The sequence below is a fragment of the Xenopus laevis genome, chromosome 1L, assembly GCF_017654675.1.
Source record: "Xenopus laevis strain J_2021 chromosome 1L, Xenopus_laevis_v10.1, whole genome shotgun sequence".
Lineage (NCBI taxonomy): Eukaryota > Metazoa > Chordata > Amphibia > Anura > Pipidae > Xenopus > Xenopus laevis.
The window spans coordinates 160,798,732-160,824,962 of record NC_054371.1 but is presented as its reverse complement, the minus strand read 5'-3'; the positions used below and the strand labels follow the sequence as shown (position 1 = coordinate 160,824,962).

Below are 26,231 nucleotides of genomic sequence, written 5' to 3'. Positions count from 1 at the left end.
TTATCCACAGGATTAAGTCTTTTATATTTTTGCTCTGTAGCATGATGGAGCTGGCAATAAGCTGGCAATATTTCTGTTTTTCTCGAAGCACAATATAGGCCTCCAGTAAACCATGCTTTTTGCTTATTATATCCAAGAAGCTAAAAATTGTCTGCATTTATCATCATCACTTATGACATCTATAGATAGTCACATCACGGGTGACAGCCTCGGATACACAAAATATGTCTCTACGCCCCAGCTCTCAGATGGCGTGTCTTGATTTCTTGGTTTAAAATATACAGTAAGTGATGGGAGAGGAATACTGATCAAGTGATCTGCTAGAGTAAAGTACACAAAATTATGCTTCAGTCAGAGGCATCGGAACAAGGTTATTAAGTTGAGATTTTATACAGAAATACTTTATCGTTGGTATCTGCCTTTTTGTAGTTATTAATGTTTCATCTGCATATGCAATATCTAACTTATACAGGTTTGGAATACCTAGTATCCACAAAGCTTCATTTTAATCAAATAATTCAGATTTTAAAAATGATTTCCTTTCTCTCTGTAATAATAAAACATTACCTTGTACTTGATCTAAACTAAAATATATATAATATTTATTGCAAAACAATCCTAATGGGTTACATTAATGTTTTAATGATTTTGTACACCATGGGGCTGATATCAAAGGTTGAATGTTTTTTTAACCTTGAACTCAAATGACCTCAAAATTTGAATAGTATCTTATTTAAGAAAAAAACTCTTTATCTAAAACTCATATCACAACCCAAAAACTTGAATGAAATTCAAATCGAATTAGACAACACTCGAATCAAGGTTTTTATTCGAAAAAAAACCTTGAATGTCTGGAAGGATATTAAAGGAAAACTATACCCCTAAAATTACATAGTTACATACTGTACATACTTAAATTGGGTTGAAAAAAGACAAAGTTCATCAAGTTCAACCCCTCCAAATGAAAACCCAGCATCCATACACACACCCCTCCCTACTTTTAATTAAAATTCTATATACCCATACCTATACTAACTATAGAGTTTAGTATCACAATAGCCTTTGATATTATGTCTGTCCAAAAAATCATCCAAGCCATTCTTAAAGGCATTAACTGAATCAGCCATCACAACATCACCTGGCAGTGCATTCCACAACCTCACTGTCCTGACTGTGAAGAACCCTCTACGTTGCTTCAAATGAAAGTTCTTTTCTTCTAGTCTAAAGGGGTGGCCTCTGGTACGGTGATCCACTTTATGGGTAAAAAGGTCCCCTGCTATTTGTCTATAATGTCCTCTAATGTACTTGTAAAGTGTAATCATGTCCCCTTGCAAGCGCCTTTTTTCCACAGAAAACAACCCCAATCTTGACAGTCTACCCTCATAATTTAAGTCTTCCATCCCTCTAACCAATTTAGTTGCACGTCTCTGCACTCTCTCCAGCTCATTTATATCCCTCTTAAGGACTGGAGTCCAAAACTGAACTGCATACTCCAGATGAGGCCTTACCAGGGACCTATAAAGAGGCATAATTATGTTTTCATCCCTTGAGTTAATGCCCTTTTTTATGCAAGACAGAACTTTATTTGCTTTAGTAGCCACAGAATGACACTGCCCAGAATTAGCCAACGTGTTATCTACAAAGACCCCTAGACACATTGCCATTTAGTGTATAACTTGCATTTATATTATTTTTGCCAAAGTGCATAACCTTGCATTTATCAACATTGAACCTCATTTTCCAGTTTGCTGCCCAGTTTTCCAGTTTAGACAAATCACTTTGCAAAAATGAATATTTAAGCAACAGATAGTTTATATCATATTAAGTGGAATGTTAAAGAATCTTACCAAAACTGGTATATATATTACCCTTTTACATCTCTTGCTTTGAACCCCCATTTCGTGATGGTCTGTGTGCTGCCTCAGAGATCACCTGACCAGAAATACTGCAGCTCTAATAGCTGTAACAGGAAGAATTGTGGAAGCAAAAGACAGAACTCTGTCTGTTAATTGGCCCATGTGACCTATCATGTATGGTTTGTTTTGTATGTTTGTGTGCACAGTGAATCGTACGATCCCAGGGGGCAGCACTTATTTTTAAAATGCCAATTTTCTATTTATGATTTCCCAATGGCACATACTACTAAAAAAATATATTATTATGAAAATGGTTTATTTACATGAAGCAGAGTTTTACATATGAGCTGTTTTATGCAATATCTTAGAGACCTACATTGTTTGGGGGGTATAGTTTTCCTTTAACATCTTCAAATGCATCACTGGACCTCTGCCATTCACAAAAATTGGAGCGCTCACCTCTCAGACAAACACAGTTGAAGTGCCAGGTGCTGAATAGGGATGTAGCGAACGTCGGAAAAAATGTTCGCGAACATGTTCGCGAACTTCCGGACAAAAATGCGAACGGTTCGCGAACGACGCGAACCCCATAGACTTCAATGGGAAGGCGAATTTTAAAAGCTAGAAAAGACATTTCTGGCCAGAAAAATTATTTTAAAGTTGTTTAAAGGGTGCAACGACCTGGACAGTGGCATGCCAGAGGGGGATCAAGGGCAAAAATGTTTCTGAAAAATACATTGTTGACACAGCGCTGCGTTTTGTGCTGTAAAGGGCAGAAATCACACTACGTCACTCTGGTGATGTTTCTGGAGACGGTATTATTATTGATATTTAGACAGAATGTGAACAAGCTCACACAGCTAGGTGGCCGTTGTTTGAAAATGAAGAACACACTGGGCAAACAAATTGAAACAATGCCTGCAAGGTCAACGTATACACTACAGCAGTGGATACGGAATATATTATTGCTGCTTGAAAAACGTCACTCAGGTGGTGTTTCTGGAGACGGTATTATTATTGATATTTAGACAGAATGTGAACAAGCTCACACAGCTAGGTGGCCGTTGTTTGAAAATGAAGAACACACTGGGCAAACAAATTGAAACAATGCCTGCAAGGTCAACGTATACACTACAGCAGTGGATACGGAATATATTATTGCTGCTTGAAAAACGTCACTCAGGTGGTGTTTCTGGAGACGGTATTATTATTGATATTTAGACAGAATGTGAACAAGCTCACACAGCTAGGTGGCAGTTGTTTGAAGAACACACTGGGCAAATAATGCCTGCAAGTGCACTACTATTGGTGCACTACTATGAAGAACAGCAAACAGCACTGGACACGTTAAAGAACAGTGAGATAAGTAAAATAAAAAAAATATATATATATTAAAAAAAAAAATTACTCTGGTTGGTGCTGAACTACTAGGAGCAGCACACCAGTCCCACTCCCCAACACAGCTAGACTAATAGCACTGGGCTCTTATAGTAGCAAAGTAAAAAAACAAAAAAGAAAATAAAAGCAGTCCTTACAAGGACTATTGGGTTACAGGCAGCAGTCAGCAGATGAGAGATCAGCAGCAGTGCCCACAGCAGCTACATACAGAGCACTGCAGTAGAAGGTAGATTACTAGCCAGCAAAGCTACCTAACCTAAAATGTCCCTCAAATCCCTGCAGAGTTCTGTCCCTACAATACAGAGCAGTATCAAGTAGATTACTAGCCAGCAAAGTTACTATCAACTGTCCCTCAAATCACTAACAGCTCTCTCCCTACACTAGCTCTTCCAAGCACACACAGGCAGAATGAAAAAACGCTGCAGGGCTTCAGTTTATATATGGAAGGGGAGTGGTCCAGGGGGTGTGGGGGTGGTCCAGGAGGGAGAGCTTCCTGATTGGCTGCCATGTATCTGCTGGTCTGGGGTGAGAGGTCAAAAATAAGCGCCAGCTAAGGCGAACCCAAATTGGCGAACGTCGCGCGACGTTCGCGAACATTCGGCGGACGCGAACACCCGATGTTCGCGCGAACTAGTTCGCGGGCGAACAGTCCGCGACATCCCTAGTGCTGAACTAGAAGACCCAATCCTGTCCTCGGGTCACATCAATCCATAGACAAAAATAGCAGCACACTGTTAAGTTGCAAAAAGTGATCAAGTGCATAATTTATTTAGCCCACAGCATACAAAGGCCTTTGTATGCTGTGGGCTAAATAAATTATGCACTTGAGCACTTTTTGCAACTTAACAGTGTGCTGCTATTTTTGTCTATGGACCTCTGCCATTGACTTCTACATGAACTTGGCAGCAGTAGCGATCCTAGAGGGGGGGCGGGCCCTGGTGCGTGACGTGCAGCCGGCACGCCCCCTCCATACAGCCGCATTTGGCCGCATTTTCAGCGGCGAACAGACTGCCGGGGGGCCCTGAGGGGGTGCGGCCCCTGGCCCGCTCGCACCCCCTGCTCCCCCGGTAGTTCCACCGCTGCTTGGCAGGTTTTAGGTGATGAATAGTCAAATTTAAGTTGTTCCCATGGTCCAGGTATAATAAATATTGAATTTTAATTAAAGTTTTGACCAATAATCTAACCCGAAAATTTTAATTTGAATTCAAATTTATAATTCGAACCTTAATCAATCTGCCCTCAAAGGTAAGGAGATCCAAATTATGCAAAACAGACCCATTGTCCAGAAAATCCCAGGTCCTGAGCATTCTAGATAACAGGTTCTATACCTATTCTAGATTGGAAAGCATATAGTAATAGTCGTTGTTGTAGTTGTATATATAACTGTCCAGCTTCTGTTAACCTACATGGCCTTTGAACCGAATAGTTTATTTAAATAGGGTCCTATGAAAAATGACATGTCTGTATTTTGGAGGTTACTGCTTAATGGGTCATTGCATAATAGATCCATATACTTATACTGAAATGATATTTTAATGGTTTACATACCAATACTCTCAATGCAGGGCCTTGCAATAAGAATTGGAGTAGAAATATTCAATATAAATGCATATAGTCCATCACTGACAGGATTCTTGGGCAGCAAAGGTGCTTAATAAACAGAAATGATATTTTCACTGCAGAAATAAAATCTATTTTCATTGCTCCAGTAGGTTCTCAACATTTAACAAGATACTTTATACAAGAATACGTGGAAAATATATACTCTAGCCATTTCCCTTCAAGTGTATTAATGGGGCAGGTAAAATGATAAAATGATCACACCAAATATACAAAGTTGTTACAGTTTAAATGTATGCACAGGTGATGTTTTCTAATTTGAGTGTGATTAGAAATCACAATTACAACACCCACTACTCACTGTAGATCGCTTCCCATTGGCATTAATAGAAATCCCATACTGGAGGTTTCCCTGTATATAATGCAATAATTGTGGGTCCAGGGTAATTGGAAGGCAACTTATTACCAGCAGCAGACAAAATACAAACTGGGTAACTCGGAAGGATTCCAAGCAGTTTGTTTGTGGGTTTTATCAAAGTTTTAACAGATTACAAGTTTATCAAATCTGATACAGATGTCAATTTGTGAGACTGCATTCAGCCCTTAGGGCCCTGAGCTGTGCAAGGCTCTACTGACCTATTGTCCTGTGATGGCACTGAGCAAGCTAAGCTGTTTTTAGTTCATTTGTTTTAACATTATTTCTGTTAATAAGCTTGTGTTAATCTGTTATGGTCTCTCTCATGATTCTACACTGTATTTACTATACATTATATATGCAAATACTATACAATATCTTGCTTTATATGTATAAGGTTAAATGGTACACTGCCTATGGTAAAACATATGATTATTGACTATGTTCTGCTCTTGTCACAAAGGTATAATAGAGATCAATTCTTGTTACAGAACAAGGCTTGCTAGATAATATTCAAGAAAGTCAAGATGATTGCACCTTATGGGTTAAATTAAATCCTATCACTGTCCTGTTTGCTATAGATCTGTATGTTATTTTAGGGTATCATATGATCAGAGGCATCTTTAGGGGGCAGCTTTATTAAAGTTCCAGTTGAGTTTGCCACGAAAATTTGTGTTTTCAAGTTGTGTTTTTTTTTGTCAAAACTCACAATTTGGGTTAAAAAAACCTTGCTTTTTTAAAAAAAAAAAAAAAAAAAGCCTGGAAATAGCTTGAATCCGAAAATACACCATCTAAAACCTGTCAAGTAGTCATGTAGGAGTCAATGGCAGAGGTCCTTTGAACCATTTGAAGATGTTAATAGCCTTCGAGGTTTTTTTTGGAGGGTTTTGCCTGAAAACTCGAATCATTCGAGCGATTCAAGTTTTTCCATTCGGGTTTTTTCTTAGATGAGAAACCATTTGCATTGTGAATTCATTCAAGTTCATTTGAGGTACAATAACTCTAACATTTGACCTTAAATAACCTTGATAACCCTTTAAATAACCCCAATCCAGTTGTGGTCATGCCCTCCCTTCTTTTCCTTTCCTGATTTTTGCCCTTGCCCTAAACCTATTCCTGTGAAGTCTATACATAGGTTGTCACTGAAAGATGGCCAAGTATTTGCAACATTGTTTTAAGCTATGTACCAATGGAGAGAGGCGATGAGTCAAAATCTAGATTGTGCAAGAAGATAAATCTGACACTTGTACTTCAGTATTAATATATTACAGCCATTTGATTGCTCGAGGTGTCCATGTGCCTTGAAGCACTGTATGATTCACTTTTCTATATTAAGAGTGGGTGTGTGATTTGGCACAGGATCATGACAAGTGTAATGTATGCTATGGAGTATACAGTATGTATCTTTGTATGGTAGAATTTGTAATTATGGAATTGTTGTGATATTCACGAATCCCCATGGAATACCAATGAGTGTTTTGTTTTGAAGTACTTATATGGTACTTAAGGTATATAGGGAAGATGTTTCATGTAGTAGAGAACATGGCTGTCAGATATTAATGCATTGAGAGACAATCAGATTAGGCGACGGTGCAGTAACAGGTGTATTCTGGTTATGTACATTTAGTGCAGGTTGGTTAAGTTCCTCGTGATCATGATGCTCTCTCTCTCTCTCTCTCTCTCTCTCTCTCTCTCTCTCTCTCTCTAAAATTAAACTGCTATACAAAATACTAAGGGGCCAATTCATTAACTTCGAGTGAAGGAATAGAAGAAAAAAAACTTCGAATTTCAAAGTGTTTTTTTGGCTACTTCGACCATCGAATGGGCTACTTCGACCTTCGACTACGACTTCAAATCGAAGGATTCGAACTAAAAATTGTTCGACTATTCGACCATTCGATAGTCGAAGTACTGTCTCTTTAAGAAAAAACTTCGACCCCCTAGTTCCCAATGTTAGCCTATGGGGAAGGTCCCCATAGGCTTGGCTAAGTTTTTTTGGTCAAAGGATAATCCTTCGATCGTTAGATTAAAATCCTTCGAATCATTCGATTCGAAGGATTTAATTGTTCAATCGTTCAATCGAACGATTATTCCTTCGATCGTTCGATCGCAGTATTTGCGCAAAATCCTTCGACTTCGAATATCGAAGTCGAAGGATTTTCATTCCCAGTCGAATATCGAGGGTTAATTAACCCTCGATATTCGACCCTTGATGAATTTGCCCCTAAAACTCGATTTAAAGATGTGTTTTAAAGAAATGATTCTAACATTTTAGCTTTCTAACAATTGAACAGTTGTCAATTGTTGAACATCCACAGTGTTTGTTTTTGTCCATGGGTGTTTACGCTGCACAGTGCTGTCCCCTTAAAGCTTTATAGAGCCAAACAAAAGAGATAGCAATAATTACTTTTAAATGATATCAATATTAATGGCAGACCATATTCTTCAGTATGTAATTAGCATTACAAATCATCTCTGTAATCAAGAACTCAATATCAGAAATCACTGAGCCATGTTATAAAGAGAATGCCATGTTTTGTTTTATTGCTCTCGTTGTAATGAAAATACTAAATTATCAGATATATATTATGGAATAATGTGATTCATTAGCAAGCTAGCATCTTTCATTTCCCAATCAATGTTTTTAATTATTTCTTGTGTGTGTGTCTGTGTGTGGGACACATTCTGAACAACTAAATAATATTCTAGTGCATGGTGTTATAAGCTATTTTGACTGGTGCACCATGGGCAATAAGCTATAGAACATAAATAATCAGGACACAGGAGATGTATGAGTTTGGCTGATGATAGAAGCATGAGAAGATGGCCCCTTGAGTTCATGGCTATAATCAGGTATAGCAGTGGAAAAAGGATTTGGGTTACATAAATACATCACATTCATTAATGATTAACAGGAAAGGAATCCTTATTAATATATATATATATATATTGGTAGAGTGACTAGGAAAAGGTGGAAAAAGGTCACTCTAGCCTTTGATTTCTCCCCAGGTACTGAAATAGGCTCCAGGAAGGGAGTTATTAAACAGAGAATCAGCCGTCTGTTTAAAGACTTTAGTAGCCAGGGACTCCATTCCGCAGATCCAGTCCAGAGATTGGAGTTCACCTTCCACAGGAAAGCTGTCCTGTGGAAAGACTATTTAAACTTAATTAGAATGGGAGAATGTGTCTCTCAAGATTGCACAGCAGGTAGGAGACCTGGCTGTGTGAGGAACTCCCAGAGGAGCTGGGAGTGCTGCCTGTTATTGCAAGAAGCAGAGGGAGCCTGCGACCTTCACAGAGACCCAAATTCACTAAGCGCCGAAACGCCTAACGCTAGCGTCATTTGGCTAACGTTGGGCATTTTCATTACTTCGCAAATTCACTAATGAACGCTGGCGTAAATTCGCTAGTGTTACTTCGTACCCTTACGCCTGGTGAATTTTCGCTACAGATGTAACTACGCAAATTCACTAACGCGCGCAGTATACTGAATGCTAACTTTTACACTAGACTTCCTTCGCCACCTCAGACCAGGTGAAGCGCAATAGAGTAGATAGGGATTGCTTCAAAAAAAGGTCAAATTTTTACTAAGTCCCAAAAAACGCTTGCGTTTTTTCTATATTATGGGTGATAGGCTCAAAAAGATCGAAAAAATTTTTGGGGCTCCCCTCCTTCCCCCCTACATTTCCTAACTCATGGCAACTTAACTATACAGTGGGCACATGTGTAGGGCAAAACAAAAATTTTATTTGATGTTTTGAAGGTTTCCCAGGCATTTGTAGTGATTCTACGTATTCCTCCATTGAAATCTGAATTTGGCGCCGCATGCAAATTAACCATCGCTAGCGTAACTTTGCTTCGCTTAGCGAATCAACTCTAGCGCAACTTCGCAACCTCACGCTACCCCTTTGCGCAACTTCTGATTTTAGTCAATTTGCGGAGCGCTGGCGAAACTACGCCGGGCGAAGTGCGGCAAAGTGCGGCAAAGTGCGGCAAAGTTGCGCCTGACACAGCTACGAATCTTAGTGAATTTGCCCCAGAGAGTATTGTGAAGAGAGTGAGGAAGCCAGGAGGCTGAATATTACCTGAAAGAAAGTCCTGTGAGTACAGGGGTTATATGTATATATAAACTATATGAGACTTCCATGACCCTAAACCCAATTCCAACACAGATTTACACGTGTTTCAAGTGAAGCCTATTACAAATATACAGTACATAATTGCCCCGCAGTGCAGATGGCATGACATTTCTTAGAATTTCTGTGCAAGGGAGATACCATCCAGGAATCTACTGTACATCTAATGGCACACTAAACTCTCACAATCAATTTGCCTGTGATTTTAGCATCAATTCTTTGATAAGATGAATATTATCACTCAACAGATCCTTTTTAGCCCTTAAAAATGGGGTGGTGATTCCGTGAATGGTTTTAATTAGCAAATCATGTATTGATATGGCAGATTATAAAGGTTTTTCTAGTTTGGCTTTATCTCAGGTAAGATTGTTATGGGTTAAGAAGCTACTAATTAGATAAATATTAATTTTATTTAATTTATCATGGATGTCATTCCTCCTACGTGAATTGCTTGATTCATGTAGGCAAACATTTATTTTAATATCTCATCCATCATTTCTTCCATCGTCACACAGTCTAGTCTAATGCACTTGCTTTAGTACATCAAGCTTCAATCCATTAAAACTCTCTGTAAACAACATTAGCCATCAGTGCTGCATCTCATTGGATAGAATAAATCTAATGCAAAAACTGCTAGCTAAATGTTTAATAATCCAAGCTGTAGTTTAATTTTTTCTTTAAAAAGTCAAGTTTTAGTACTTTTAGTTGTCACCTCCTCCTGAGAGCCCTTTCATTAAATCTACCCTTCCTATACTAATTGGAAAACCTTCTTTATCTACAGTCACTGTGTATCATGCCATCTGTACTTTTATTTATATACGTCAATTACAAAATGTTATGCTGCCCATAGAATGATTTGCTGCATATCTCTCATTTAGTGACCATGTCTTCTCTATGAGGGCCCCTATGAGGGCCACTGTTCCAAGGATAAAAACTCTATTTAATATGCCCTTTCCTTGAAAACTAGATCATCTACAGTATAGCCTTTAGCAATTTGGGTGCCCTGCCTGGATATTTGTCAAGTTTCTCTGGATCTTTCTGTCTTTTGTTTTATTTTTCCATTTTTACACCTTTCTTTTTCAGATGCTTGAGTTCAAATTGCCAAATTAGAGGGCATTTAATGCTCTAAAAATGTACAAGATTTAAATGCTGAAAATACATCCTTTGATCTGATATTGAAACATTTGTGATGGAGAAAAGAATGACGAATATGGTGTCTGTGAGAGAGACAGAGAAATACACAGAGATGGGATTGTAACCACTCTGCTTATTATTTGGAGGAATCATGAAAGGCAGAGAAGTGACAGATAAAGGTAGCAGTACCTAAAACATATCTGACCTCCTCTAATAAAGTGTGGAGTGGTTGAAATGAGATATGCAGACAAACGGAGGGCACTACATTGTGGCATGTTTTGATATAATGTCTTGGCAATCTTAGTTTTTCTGTTTTGATCTTATTTGCTGTGATTACTTGCTATATAATTGATTGTTATTGGATTAGATGCTATTTATCTTAAAAAAAAAAAAGATTTAGTAAATTACTCAAAAAGGTTTTTAGAATCCTCTGAACTTGCACTCAGATAGTGATGGTCAGTGACTGTGGGTTGGAAGTGAATTTTAGAAGTCATGCAGGATTCAGCAATAGACAGGTTTGGGCTCATTTATAATCACTGGGCAAATTTGCACCTGGGCGGCAGTAACTCATAGAAACCAATCTGTGATTCATTTTTTAGCCAGCTTCAGGTGGTACAATGAAAACAAATATCTAATTGTTTGCTATGGGTTACCCCAGTGGTTATAACAAAAGGTCATAATTGGTAAAGGCTCAACGTCATGTTAGGTGACAAAATACACATGTTCATTCTTAGTATTGCTTATGTCCATCTTGATAATATGTTGCACGATTGCATATGCAAATACTTTAGCAACACAACACTCAAGCATAATGATTTTTTTTCTGATAATCTGGATGTCATGTTGTGCCTGTCACTAAAAACAAGCTGTAACAAGACCTGAAGGCTTGATGTATTATTTAGGATGCAGTGGGCTACTAATGGAATTATTGAATAGCCTGTCTGTACTAGGTATAGCTAGGAGTAAATAAATGTGCATACCTGTATCAGGAATTGTGAAATAAAATAAGCAGACTTTCAAAGCTATTAACAGGATATAGATGATAAGTATGGCTCATGATCATAGCTTATTTATATTGGAATCGTTCAGCTGCCTGAGGCAGAAGCTAACCCCTGTTACCCGAAAAGTTCCCGAAAGGACAGTGTGAAAAGTTCCCGAAAGGACAGTGATCACTTGATAATTGCATATGACTGGAAGTGATCTTGTTTGGTTTCTAGCTCTAAGAAAATGTTAATAAATTAAAAAGTTAATTGCAAAATCATGGCTTTTCATGGACTTTAGAAAGCATTTACAAGACTTGCCCAATATTTTGATTTTACAGATAAAAGATCAGAGTACTTATACACTGCTTACTGGAGTTCCATGGGTCAGTGACTTCCATGCAGTCCAACTGTCATTGTTAAAAAGAGTTACAGAATGCTGCAACTTATTCGAACACTAAGAAACATTTCCTCATTCACCACTATTGAGTTGAAACTGGATGCAAATTGATTTTATGTGACTAATGATATTCAGTTTTGTGACTGTGCAGAGTGTGTTATCTTTATAAAAGCAGATCTGATAGCTAATATCAGGACTGGAAAAGAGCCTGGTTCAAGCCAGAAGCTAAATTCCCCACGTAGATTTGATTTCAAGCTATGCTTGGTTGCGAACAGCTTGTTGCAGAGCTTTATCTCCTTTGCACTGTGTCTCACATCCATACCTCATTATAATACCACAATCAGGCAGGTCACAGTGCATGTTAAAAGTCACTCTTTATGTCTTTCACTAAGCATGTCCTCAAGAGAGTCAGTTATTTTTAATGGTAATAGTAGCAGGAAGAGGTTGGAAGGAGGAATGCTGGAACTGGAAAACCAAGCAGTAAAGCACAGAATATTATATTACTCTGTTCTACTGATTATCCAATTCAGTACTTCCTAAGATGACAAATAACTCGACCAGTGTGATATGAGTAGATCCTAACTATCATGTATTAAGGTACACACACCAACTATTCTTTATGAGGTTACTGTACAGTTGGGGGCAGATTTATCATAATGTGAAATTAAAGCTCACCACAGAACCTATTGATAAGTACGCTTCTAAAAATCCCATGGGGAAAGAATAAAAAGTGAGTGAGTTTTTCTATGCTTAGTTATGTGATAAGAGTTTCTGAGTCCAGTTACTAAACTATTGATTTTTGAGTACAAAAAATGACATAACTTAGATCTGCATTAGACATTAAATTGCCTACTATTCATGATGCAGGGAAAACATTATATAGCGTGAATGTTTTTAAAATATATGTAATTTATTATTATGTGCTTCCTTTTTGCTATTGCAAACAATGTTGTTTGTGGCACACTGGAACTAACGATACATACTGGAATCAGCCAGTTATTACTGATGAAATATGTCAGCATGAGTGTGGTATTTTCACTAGTGTGTATATATATATATATATATATATATATTGCAGTTTATGGATTACTTTAAAATATTGAGGCTAGTGCTTTAATACTGAAACAGAAGGGAACAGTCTCTTTGTTCCACTGCTGGGGGAGAGTGGAAAAGTCCTGCATGGAAAACTACTCCAGAATTAACATTAGATATTTGGTAATAGCGTAAGTTAAAGGGATACTGTCATGGAAAACATGTAGTTTTTTTTTTAAACGCATCAGTTAATAGTGCTGCACCAGCAGAATTCTGCACTGAAATCCATTTTTCAAAAGAGCAAACAGATTTTGTTATATTCAATTTTGAAATCTGACATGGGGCTAGACTTGGGGGCACATTTACTAAGGGTCGAATATTAACCCTCGATATTCGACCATCGAAGTAAAATCCTTCGACTTTGAATATTGGAGTCAATGGATTTACCGCAAATACTTCGATCGAGCAATCGAAGGAAAAATCGTTCGATCGAATGATTAAATCCTTAAAACGATTCGAAGGATTTTAATCCATCGATCAAAGGATTTTCCTTTGATCAAAAAAACAAAGAAAGCTTATGGGGAAGGTCCCCATAGGCTAACATTGATGCTCGATAAGTTTAAAGTGCCGAAGTAGGTAGTCGAAGTTTTTTTTAAAGAGACAGTACTTCGACTATCGAATGGTCGAATAGTCGAACGATTTTTAGTTCGAATCGTTCGATTCAAAGTCGAAGTTGTAGTTGAAGGTCGAAGTAGCCTACTTGATGGTCGAAGTACCCAAAAAAAACCTTCGAAATTCAAAGTTTTTTAACTTCGAATCCTTCACTCGAGCTTAGTAAATGTGCCCCATATTGTCAGTTTCCCAGCTGCCCCCAGTCATGTGACTTGTGCTCTGATAAACTTCAGTCACTCTTTACTGCTGTACTGCAAGTTGGAGTGATATCATCCCCTCCCCCCCCAGCAGCCTAACAACAGAACAATGGGAAGGTAACCAGATAGTAGCTACCTAACACAAGATAACAGCTCCCTGGAAGATCTAAGAACAGCACTCAATAGTAAAAGCCAAGTCCCACTGAGACTGATTCAGTTACATTAAGTAGGAGAAATTACAGCCTGCCAGAAAATAGTTCCATCCTAAAGTGCAGGTACAAGTCACATGACTGGGGCAGCTGGGAAACTGACAATATGTCTAGCCCCATGTCAGATTTCAAAACTGAATATAAAAAAATATGTTTGCTCTTTTGAGAAATAGATTTCAGTGCAGAATTCTGTAATAGCAGCACTATTAACTGATGTGTTTTGGAAAAAAAACGGGTGGCAATTCATTCACAATTAAGAGTCAAGAGTCAAGAGTGTGGATGTTAGGTAAAGCGTAATTCTGTGGGAAAGCATCATGTGCAAACTCACTGAACAGTTATGTCCCATGTGGCCCCCCTTAAAGTCGCTGACTAACTCAGAGTTAAAGAGCTGAAAAGCAGGAAGTAGTGTTCTGTCCTGTTATGTTAGACAATTGCTCACTCCAGCCTTTATACATTCAATTTTTGGCTAACTGGCTATATTAGAAACATTTTATACAGCCTCTCTATTTATCCAGTGTTTACATTTACTCTGAACTGTTCCCTAAAGCAATAAAAAATGATTGTGGAATTATACAAATAGACAATTTCTCAAAAACATCTAAATAAAACGTGTGCAATGAATTAATATGCACCCTCTACAGTTTAGTGATTTTTTTTAATAATAGTATTGTGTTCCCTTTATGGTTTTCCTCCTAAAAGAGCCTCTAGAATAAAACTAAGTTTTCACAGAATGTTTCCCCAGATACCAAATATATGTCAGCACAATGCAAAGATGGTTCATTTATCTTTTGTTAGTTATCAAAGCATTAGTCAGAATCTTTAATGGCTTCATTATATTTGCTCTGTAAAAAATATGTTAAATAATTCAAAGCAAGACTTTACAATTACAATTGGGCATCAGGCAAAAGCATGTTCTGTGTTGCACTTCCATTCAAATGTGCTTTGCCTAAAACATTCTGTTGCATAAAGAGTTCAAACATTATTTCCCTTGTGGTTTATGTTGGGTTGTCTTGGATTTGCCAGTTAAATAGTAATTTTACTTCAGGCTAGTTGTGGCTGGGAATAGTTTGAAAGGGGTGATCAGTCAGAGATGCAACAAGGAGAAAGAGATGATAGTAAAAAGCAGAATATTCTGTTCCATGTGCCCCCATACTAATTCATTAATGTTAGGCTGCAGGCTGTTTTTCTGAAAGTCATCTATTAAACATCTGTCGGTTTTCAATGTATGGAGTGCATGTATCAGTCTGTGGTTTTCACTCAAAATACATGAATGTCAAACGATGCAAAATAAAATATAGAAAAAAAGGATTTCTAGAAAATAACTTTATATAGTTTTATGCTTTACTCTCCTCCCTGTCTTAGGGATGGACATAGACTTGTATGGCGTTGCTCGTCAAATAAAATGGCGTGCGTCAAAAAAATTTGGCATGCGTCAAAAATTTTTTGATGCCCATTAAGACTATAATGGAAGTCGGCGACATTTCGGCAGCGGTGAATTTTTGGCAAAACAAAACAGGTCAAATTCACCCATGCCTTAAGTTGTATATCTATTGTATTTAGTAGATGCAATGCATATGTATCTCAAAACTGGTTTACATACATGAGAGGTTATGGGGCAGATGAGAACAACATATGAAGGGAACACAATCCCATATGCAGTGGTTTAAGGATAATATATAAATATTTGGGGGGATTAAAATATGTCAAACTTTTCACAGGGGGTCTATGGGGGTCCATTCATTTATCACATTGTTTAATATCACACTTCGCCTGGATAAATATTCCCCTTTGGTTATACAAAACTGCTTTTTAGAAAAAATGAAACAGCACCAATATACATTAAAAGAACAGTTTAAGCGACCATTTACTATCAGTTCAAACCACAAGGTTGAAACTTTTACTTATTTTCAAACATCTTATTGGTAAGATGCTCAATGGAGACTTTTGATGTGGAAAAACTGCCAGCTGCAGAGATAATATGTGGGACTAGGCATAGGTTTTAATAATTTTAAAGCAATCATGTCCTGTTCCAAACTGCCAAATTATTTATTGTGACTTAAAAAAAATCTCTGTATGGAATATTACCAAGAAACAAGTTTAAGTAATGAATCCAAAAAATCTACAGTACAATATAAACTAACAAGGATACTTACAAGGATAGATGTAGACTGATCTTCCAAATGCATTTTGTTCATGAAAAATGGTTGACATAAAAGCCAAAATCAATTATTTTATTATGGTTATATATGGGCTTAGTAGAAAGTAATAATGGATCAGAAGATCAATAGCTGATCAGTTAAAACAGCCTGCAGGCATGTTTTCAGTTAAAAGCCAGTGATTAGCAAAAGAAGAGTGCAATTCTTTAAATGGAGGCCCATGAGACCTATTGTTGTTTTCCGAGAGTCCAGCATTGTAGATTAGATTATAGCTGAAAAGATACTAAAAATAAAAAACAAAGAAGGTTCCTACCTGTAGCTCAACTCCGTAGCCCATGTACACAGTGATATTGTAAGTACACTCCAAATAGTTTTGAGAAGGAAGCGGCGGGTAATCTGTTGAGTCAATGTATGCTTCCGGCTCGTGGAAATTCATACTGCATTGAACTGTATACAAACCTTTGTTAGAAACTGCATAGAAAACAGCATGAATACATTACACAATAAGACAAATACACAAAGGTATATTGCAAGAAAGGTTGCCATATATAGATATGGTAGCTGCATCCTATGGTTATCCAATTATTTTTGAACCACAGTCAATGTAGAGCAACCATAGAAGTCCTTCAAATAACTGCAAATGGAGGAGAAAATAATTCTTGTTTGGCAACAACTGGAGGGCAACCAACTTCACCAAGACACCATACCATATGATTTGGCCAAAAGTATTTTTTTTGCATTCTCATAAGGTGTCAACATAGTATTCTTACTTGATAATGTCTAGAAAATGATCTAGTAGCTGTAAAGTTAAATTAGTCATGAAATATTTTTTACCTGGATTTTGGTCTGTGGTTATAACTGTTGTCGTTATAATTGTAGACGTTGTTGTCTCTTGGTTTTCCTCTCCTGTGTTCAAATCATTGTCTGCATGATGTGTTCTGGAAGGTTCATCTGCCTGCAGAGAAGTGTTTATATCAGATGAGGCCAATTTCAAGGATTCAGAGTTGTGAGGAACTGCAGGTTGAGATGTGTATGGTGTTAACTGAATAGGGAACTGGGAAATTGTGCCACTGTGTCTTCTGTTAACCCATAATGAAAACTCTGGAATATGTTCTCTTGCTTCTCTGGTCTCTGACAAAATATCCTTCACTCCTTGGACCTTTTCCGTGGGTAAGGAAAAACTCCCACTTGTCTCAGCTAGTCTTTCAGAAACAAAAGAGGTGGAATATGGTCTCAGACGTTTCCTTGCTGTGTTCAGTTGCTTTAAGGATGGTGGTTTTTTTCTTGTTGGCAGAGTCTGTGTGCCAGAAAAGTTTGGGGCAGTGCTTGACACTTCAGATACCTCTTTGTGGAATAACCTAGTTTGCCTTTCTGGGTCAATTAATTCCGCAGATGGAGGGATGCTTTGAGATACAGTTTCTTTTAGCTGGGAATTCTCTTTGCTGATCTTATTGTTGACAAGTTCATGGGGAACCAGCTCCACTAGACTTGTTGGTGAAGGCTTCTGTGTTATATTTATATCTGTAAATCACATAAAATAGTCAGCATATTTCTGAATTATTGGATTTTGCCATTCATGAGACATTTATGTACTACTATGTAAACTTGTGGCAATCAGCAGAGAGTAGTAAAGGTTACTGGTAGTTATAGAGCTGGTTAAGATTATTTCAGGTAATAATTTCTCTTTAAGGTAATGTAATATCTATTAAACGGTCCATCATGTGCCAAGTAGAGTTATACAGAATGATTGGATATTAGTCAAGCTGGCTTTTGCAATTTTAGGTGAATTCACTAAAAAAGGTCACCAGTAAGCCTGGTACAAGGTATATTATCCAAAATGCTATGCAGGTATAAGGTCTGTAGCTGGGTAGGAAATAACATCATATCATAAATTTTAATGAACCGGCATTAGAATGAATATGCAGTACGAAATATTATTGTCTGCATCAGTTAAAGGAAATCTTTGTTAATCAGAAAATTGTTAGTATAGGTAAGAGATCTGTAATGCCAAATGCTTGGGACGTTGGGTTCTCCGAATAAGGGATCTTTCGTGTAATTTGGATCACCAACATGTCTACTAAAATATAATTTAAACATGAAATAAATCAAATAGGATTGTTTGCCCCAATAAGGATTAATTATATCTTAGTTGGAATAATTTCAAGGTACTGTTTTAGAGAAAATGGAAATAATTATTAAAAATCTGAATTATTTGATTAAACTGGAGTCTATGGGAGGTGCCCTTCCAGTTATTCGGAACTTTCTAGATAACAGGTTTCCGATAATGGATCCTCTACCAGTAAGACATTTATTTTAATTAAGACCTTATATTATAACCTTGCTGATGGTGGTGGTGAGATTTTTACAACAAATAATACAGCACATCAATTGTATCTTTGTATGCTCGTAACAACTACATAAAATCCACACATTTGCCACAGTGTTCAATATTTATAATCTAAGTATAATAGTTTAACAGACAATAATATTTACTCTCTGTTATTGTGTCAGCTTGGTCTTGCCATTAGAACATATGTTTTAATGATCATGTAAAACAGATACAAGACATTGCCATTTAATGCATTTCACTAAATGTAGGTAATCATATGCTATGTATGTGCATAGACTGCTGATGAAATCTAGAAGCAGATTGGTTATAAAATAATTATCTCATCAAAGGTAATGAAAACAATATAATAATCTACAGAAAACTGTAAGAAAAATATGTTAATCCATGAAAGGAATGATAGTTGCTATTAGGTTTTCCTCATGATCCATCAGCACATTAAAACCATGTCTGAAAATTGTTTGATTTTTGTGCCTTCACTATATTCTCCATCAATTTCCAGCCGTTTTCTATGTGAAGCCTAGGGAACGTTTACTAAGTATTCACAAAGTATTAATTTATTAAACACGTCTCAGGAGAAGATACCAGTCAGAGAAGTTGCTAGGCTTGAAAACATATGGCACATACCTTACATTTAAAGGTCTCACTAATAAGGTAACATTTAAAGATTTTGGGAGCATTTTCTGGAAGATGGCTACCCTATAACTACATTCCCTGTTGTTATACAATAGTGGTACAATATGGTTACAATAGTTCAGTACATAGTGATGATTGTAGTTTTGGCTGCCAGGCAACACTATGGGATCCAGGTTTTAAATTATTATAAATGTGTTTGTAGAACAGACCATTAGAATTTTATGGGGAGCCACTGCCTTCACATTGTACCTTATGTTTTGCTGTCAGATACAGCAAGTTGTGAACACCAACCAAAATTTTAAGGATACATGATATTTATGCCTACAGTTAAAACAATTAAAAATAGTTCTTGCAGCACCATCCATAATATATTTGCTCCATACTCTATGATAATAACATGCTCAGTGAGTCAGCAAACAGGGTTATCTTCAAAACTGGCATCTTACATAAAGCTGTGCAAAAGCCAACCATTGTCGTTGCTAATCTCTTGATAGATACAATGGGGCATGTGTTTAGCAGCCAATATGAGGTTTTGTCTGAGCCCACTTCTAAAGCTGTGTAAACATGGCTGCTTTAAAATTCTTTATATGTATGAAAGGAATGCATATTGCAAATCATATGCTTATTATATGGTGTTGTTCAGGTTCTCATAATGTTTTTGGCATGTCTGCTGTATTACATTCATTTTAATTATGTAAATTATGTATATGCACTTAGAAGCTCATTTAACACCTTCATTTGGAAGAAGCCCAAACACAGCTCAAAGGCAAAAGGCAGCTGCAAAGCAAACAAAATGCACGTGACATGAAGGGTTCCGCATTTTTTTAAAGGAAGTAGAACACAAGCTGATATTTTACTGCTTATGTATGTTATACCATCACATTTCTGAATGGAGCACTAGGTACTCCATCTATATTTACACCCTTGTACAGCTAAAGGTGGCATGTCCAGTTCTCATGAGGGATAGCCAGTGTTCCCAAGGTAGATTGCCCTTTATCTATACAGAAAAACATGTAAATGCTAGTGGCCATCGATCAAGAACTGTGCATATTTACCATAATGGCATTAGTTAGCATGCTTATTACTTAGGGGGTTGTCTCTACTGGCCAGTTTTAAAGGAACAATAACAGAAATGATTTCATAAACAGCAATTACAAAAATAAATAAAAAAGTTATTCAGTTCAGTATTTAGTTGCAGTATGATGTAGACCAGGAGTGCCCATACTTTACTAATGAGAGGTCTACTTTTAGTGATGTTGTCCCTTATCCATAAAAGCATTGTTAGCATTCTGTTCCCCCAGAAAATATTACTTAAATATTATACTGATTTGAGAGACGTTATATTGCTATATTTAACAAACAACTATTTCAATGGAATGTAACATATTAATTATCTGAATGAAAAGCATGAAATAGGACAGTGATTTAGACAAACTGTTTGTTGACAGTGTCTTGAGATCTACTGATCACCAGCTAATGGTCTACTGGTAAATCCTGATCTACCCTTTGGGCACCCCTGATGTAGAAAATTTTATATGACAACATGACATTATTAATATATTTGTTTTCCCTTCGTAAATCCAAAGGATAAGAATTATTAGCTATTTAAGCTCAAGTTTAAACAAATCTGTTATTGTTTACTGAAAGTAAATGATCTTAACAAGTAAGAGAGAGTGAGACCCAATCCATTGATACAATCAATAATAATAATGATTTTTCTACTTAGCTTCTTCAGTTCTGCAGCATGCCTTTTGGCAACAGAAATTTCAGACACATACTCTGTATCATACAATGTTATTTATTGTTGTATAATTTCATTGAAGAAAATGGGCTGAATTTTGCTAAAGGCTTTTTTAATTAAACTACAGCTGAGCCATCACACTGCAAACTAAATACTGTTCACTATACTGTAAGTGTTTAGTGAAAGATTATAGCCATCGCTTAGTATATGTGCTTACAGTATGAGTCATTTTACACTGGTCATTTTTAAAATCCAGAATTCATTACAAATTGATATACTGTATAACCTATACAAATCAATGGGACAAGTTCAGGTGGAGAAGAAATTCCGTAACAAAAAAGTGGTATAAAAGCCAATTTATAAAGCTAACGTCTATTTTTACATGGGAATTTTACAGTCAGCTACATTTTGACAAAATGTATCAAACAGCTTTATAAATCAGCTGGATTTTATGCTCCAATGCTCATATCAGATGGAGTGGTCAGATACGTGGTGTATTTTTTTAAATAGATTTATAAACAGGCACCATAATGTCCACTAATGTGCTTTTTAAAAACCTCGAACTAACAATCAGTATATAGTATATCACAGGCATCTGATGAATTGGTGTTGTATCATGTAAAAATGTGCAAAGCAAATTGAAAGTGCAAACTTTTCAATAAGAACACATGTTTAATCATTCCAGAGGTATTACAATTAATTGAACGCATTGGAATTAAACAACATACAGCCTGATGTTGGCACATTTAAAACTGCAATTTCTGGAACATCAGCTTCTGAAAGGGAATTGAATGAAAAGCCAATATTTCATTGGGGATGTGCAGATTTGCTGATCTGATTAGCCCTGTACCTTCTCAACAAAGTATTTGTATGAGATGCCTGATTTGTGCAGTTTGTAGCAATTTGATTCACTTTAGCAAGATTGAGAGTTTTCTTATTACTATTTTTTTATTTCTGTGGATCAAAGTCTGTATAAAACTGGATTAGGGACAGCATTAGCATGAAGTAATCCTTTTGGGTTCAAAACACTCTTTGTTTTGATAGCTTTAGAATAATAGTCCAGCATGGTACAGGAAAGTATGACACATTATCCAGGCTGTGTTTGTGTGTGTGTGTGGTATGGGGGTGTTTAGGGGGAGTTGGGTGGCCATGGTTTATAGTGGGGTAATTAAAAGTCTCTGAATCTCCCATCTATGCCTCCATGGAAAGAAAAGCCTCTTTGTGGATATTCACAGCACTATTCAGTTATAAAATATGAACTTCAGGGAATCTTCTTTATAACAACACCTGATCATGAACAAAGCCACAGGTAACCCTGCCATGGTCATAGCAATAGTAATATGAGGTGCAAGGCCATAGGAGCTTGCACTTTATCTGTGTCTTTGCTAAATGTCTTTGCCATCCAGTGCATATTGTACCAGCAAGTAAAGCATAACAAGGGTAAAGTAAATATTGGTCTTAAGTTTGGAACTTGTCTAGTGTCCCAAAGCAACCATTTAGAAGATGGCATTTACTGGCCAACTGTTTAAAACAAACATCCAGTTGGTTGTATGTGAAACTAGTTATAGGCAAACCTAAGACTTGTAATTCATTGTAATTGTTGAGTGTACTGGGTTAATCTCTATTTATGTTTAGTTATGTCTGGGAAATATAAGGGTCCTTCAGACTAAATAATAAATGTAGGGTGTGCACAGGTAATACAACAAACATTTTATAACTGTTGATTTAGCAATTACAGTACATAGTTATACAAATATACATTTTTGTAGTATGTGCCATTGGTAGTGATGGGCGATTTTATTCGCCAGATGCAAATTCGCTGTGAATTCCCGCAATTCGCCGCTAGGCGAATAAATTCGCAAAACTGGCGTGAAAATTCACCGGCGTAAAAAAAAAATGGACGCCGGTGTCTGTTTTTTTTTGGAGGTGGCGCACTTTCTACAAAAACGGACTGCCCCAAATTCACCCATCACTAGCCATTGGTTAATCCTAAATAGAAAGTTGCCATTTTAACCCCCAGTGCACACAAACAAGGGCACATATACATATTAGGTCACATGAGCCAATTAATGGACAAAGTACTGTCTTTTACGCTCACACTTCTTTCTGTAACAGTTAGAGCTGCAGTATTTCTGGCCAGGTGATCTCTAAGACAGCACAGAGAATATCATAAAATGGCGGTTTAAGGTAAAAGATGTAAAAGGGCAATATTTGCTGATATATATATATATATATATATATATAAACTATCTGTTGTTTAAAGAGGTGGTTCACATTTAAGTTAACTTTTAGAATGCTATAGAATGACCACTTCTAAGCAACTTTTCAATAAGTCTTCATTATTTAATTTTTATAGTTTATTAATGATTTGCCTTTTTTTCTGACTCTTCTCAGCTTTCAAATAGGGGTCACTGACCCCTATTTAAAAAGTAAATGCTCTGTAAGGCTACAAATGTAATGTAATTGCCACTTTTTATTACTCATCTTTATATTCAGGCCCTCTCCTATTCATATTCCAGTCTATTATTCAAATCAATGCATGGTTGCCAGGGTAATTTGCACCCTCGCAACCAGACTAACTGCTAAATGGAGAGCTGCTGATTTTAAAGCTAAATAACTCAAAAACACAAATAATAAAAAATTAAAACCAAATGCAAATTGTCTCAGAATATCACTCTCCACGTCATACTAAAAGTTAACACAAAGGTGAAAAACCCCTTTAAGTGTTTATTTTGGGGATATTGCTTTACTTTAATAAACACAAAAAATAAGAACAACCCACGTATACCTGCAAGTAGAAGTTATAGTTTTCCTAATGATTTCCTTCTTTTTTTTTCTGTTCCGATGTTTAAGATATTGTAAATTCAGTCACCTGGAATTACCTATGGGCTTGTGTCTATAATATTTGCAAATTATATATCAAGGCCGATATTTCAAAGTGTAACTAATCCAGCATAAACCTAAGCATAACGAAACAATTGTATTCGCAATTCACTTAAATATGTTGGCTGATCATAAACACAGTGCTTCAAATTACCAAACAAACCCTAATCCAGCAAATCAATCATAATAAATCCGATACATGTTCTTATAATTATTTTAATAAATACAGCTGTACGGTATTTAATTGTTTACAGGATAATGAATTAGCAGGACACTAAATAGAATGATTTTACACTCTACCACTGGATATAAAAGGTATAAGGAAGGCAGTTTTGTATTTTTTTTCAAATGAAACAATTTTTAATATTTCACAGATTTATAACATTTCCAAAAATATGTATTGAATGTATAAAATGTTTTTATATCCTGTTGAATAACACAATTTATTTCAGTGAATGCACCTCACATGGGGATGAAATTCCTTTCATTGTGGTTTTTGCTTTTTCTAGTTTGTAATATAAAAGACATGAGTTTGCATTTCTGGGTAAAAAGTATTTTTCACAGAGAAGATATCAGCCAATATTTTTACAGCAGATTCACACAATTCTTATGGTATTTAGCTTTTTATTTAAACCCTTTATAATCTACTGAAATTCATTGAAACAATAAGTAATGTATTACTCATTCGTTACATTACTTGTGTAATATTTCATATACATATTGATTTCAGAAACATCTTACATTTACTCCTGGGGTTATATGCCTAATGAAAAAATGGCATTTTCAAAGCAATCCGAAGATATAATTATAGTCACAAAGAAAACAAATTTTTTTCTGGATTATTAAAATATGTTAAATTCTTTGATAGGGAAATAGAGACAACATCATTTGTCAAATGCCAAGTTTCTGAAAATATGTGATTAAGAAGCAGATTTCATATACTCACAGCCTGCGAGATGTAGAGAGGTAATTTATCAAGCTTTGCTATCTGGTACAGTGGGAAGATTTCTTCTCCCTGATAAGGACTTTAGCAGCAGTTAATGCTGATGAAGCTGCAAAATGATTTGAGGTCTGGGATTCCCATTTTATTGATGGAATGCCAAGATGTTTTCAATATACTCTCATGATTGCAGTGGTAATAATAGAATTCTTGGCAAACAGTATTACCAATGGACTATTCCAGCAAGAGAATATTGTTGTAAAATGTAAATTTGTTATTGTTGTTACATCTTTAAACAGCAACAGTATATTCTGATGTATTGATGAGTCCTATTCTGCGAGTAATAAACACAGATTATGCCATACAGCAAGTCTGTTTTGTTATCAATGTAAAGCATTCTTTATCTCGGTGACAGAATGTTGTCTAGCTTGTTAAACAGCATGCTTTGTAGCATCTTGTTAATAAATTATTTATACTATATTTGTGAATTGTTACTGACCAAACAAAGCTGCTAATATTATCCATGGCCAGTCTTAAGTTCAAAGGCACCCTTTGCATATGCCTAGAAATATAAAATGTAAAGTGTTATATAGAGGGTTCCAAACCATTCCGTTCATATGGGTTATCTTGATAGAAATCCAAAAAAAAAAAAAGACTTAACTTAGAGGAGAGAAACAGCTTCCCATCTTGTCTTTTTAATGCTATACCTAAAATGGTAACTGATGTAACTTGGCTACTCCTTATCTGGTCTATAGGAAAAAGAATATATAGGCTTTCATAAGATAACAGTGATGCTGTCTGCACCTTTGAGCAACCATTAAGTAACCACTTCTAGCAAATATTGCCAAGCCGAGCTTCTGAGGAAGTGACCAACACAGTCATGAAACGCGTCAAGCCATGTTCTCCCTGCCTGCTTTATCTATTTGTACTAGCGCAATGATTTTAGTGGAAAACTCAATAAACTTGGATTTTTATTAAAACACTCATACATATGAATCCTGAATCATGGTGGGCTGTAATTGTGCCTTTGAGGATTTTCTACTTTTAGCAAATATACCTACAGAGTGGAATCCATATAGGGACAATACATGTTTGATACAAAATTATTAATTATTTATTTTTTGCTTTTATTTATTATTTGCTTTTTAAAAAAGCAAATACAACGATACATGTCCAAAATTGAGTGATCAAAGTAACATGGTCCATATAAAGGCATGGAACTGACACCGCCTAGTGGTATTGTTATTCTTACATGGTTCCGCTTGTAGGTCTGTGTTACAGTTCCCTCCTTACCCATTCTTTCCAAAAATAGCAAGTTGCCTGCTAATATTGTGGCATAGGATAGTTGGGACCAGTATATGAATATTCACGACTTTCTGCAGTTATACTTTATGTTGTAGCTCAGAAAATCTAGAGATGCATGAAATCTAAATAATGTTTCATCTGAAATGAAAATGTGGTACCTAGGGCTATATATATAACTTTAAGGGCATGTATTTGGTTCCATTCAAATTTGTGAAGTCTTTTAAAATTCAAGTA

The 26,231-nt window shown here is 36.3% G+C and overlaps 1 protein-coding gene across 1 annotated transcript in view; it reads right to left on the bottom strand.

Moving 5' to 3' along the window:
* Positions 1–26,231, bottom strand: part of sez6l.L (seizure related 6 homolog-like L homeolog) — a 210,807-nt gene that overhangs the window by 92,883 nt on the left and 91,693 nt on the right. The window contains exons 2-3 of the mRNA XM_041566129.1: positions 16,980–17,666; positions 16,459–16,592 (exon numbers count right to left, since the gene is read on the bottom strand). Coding sequence (XP_041422063.1) covers positions 16,459–16,592; positions 16,980–17,666 — 821 coding nt within the window. The remainder of the gene's footprint in view (positions 1–16,458; positions 16,593–16,979; positions 17,667–26,231) is intronic.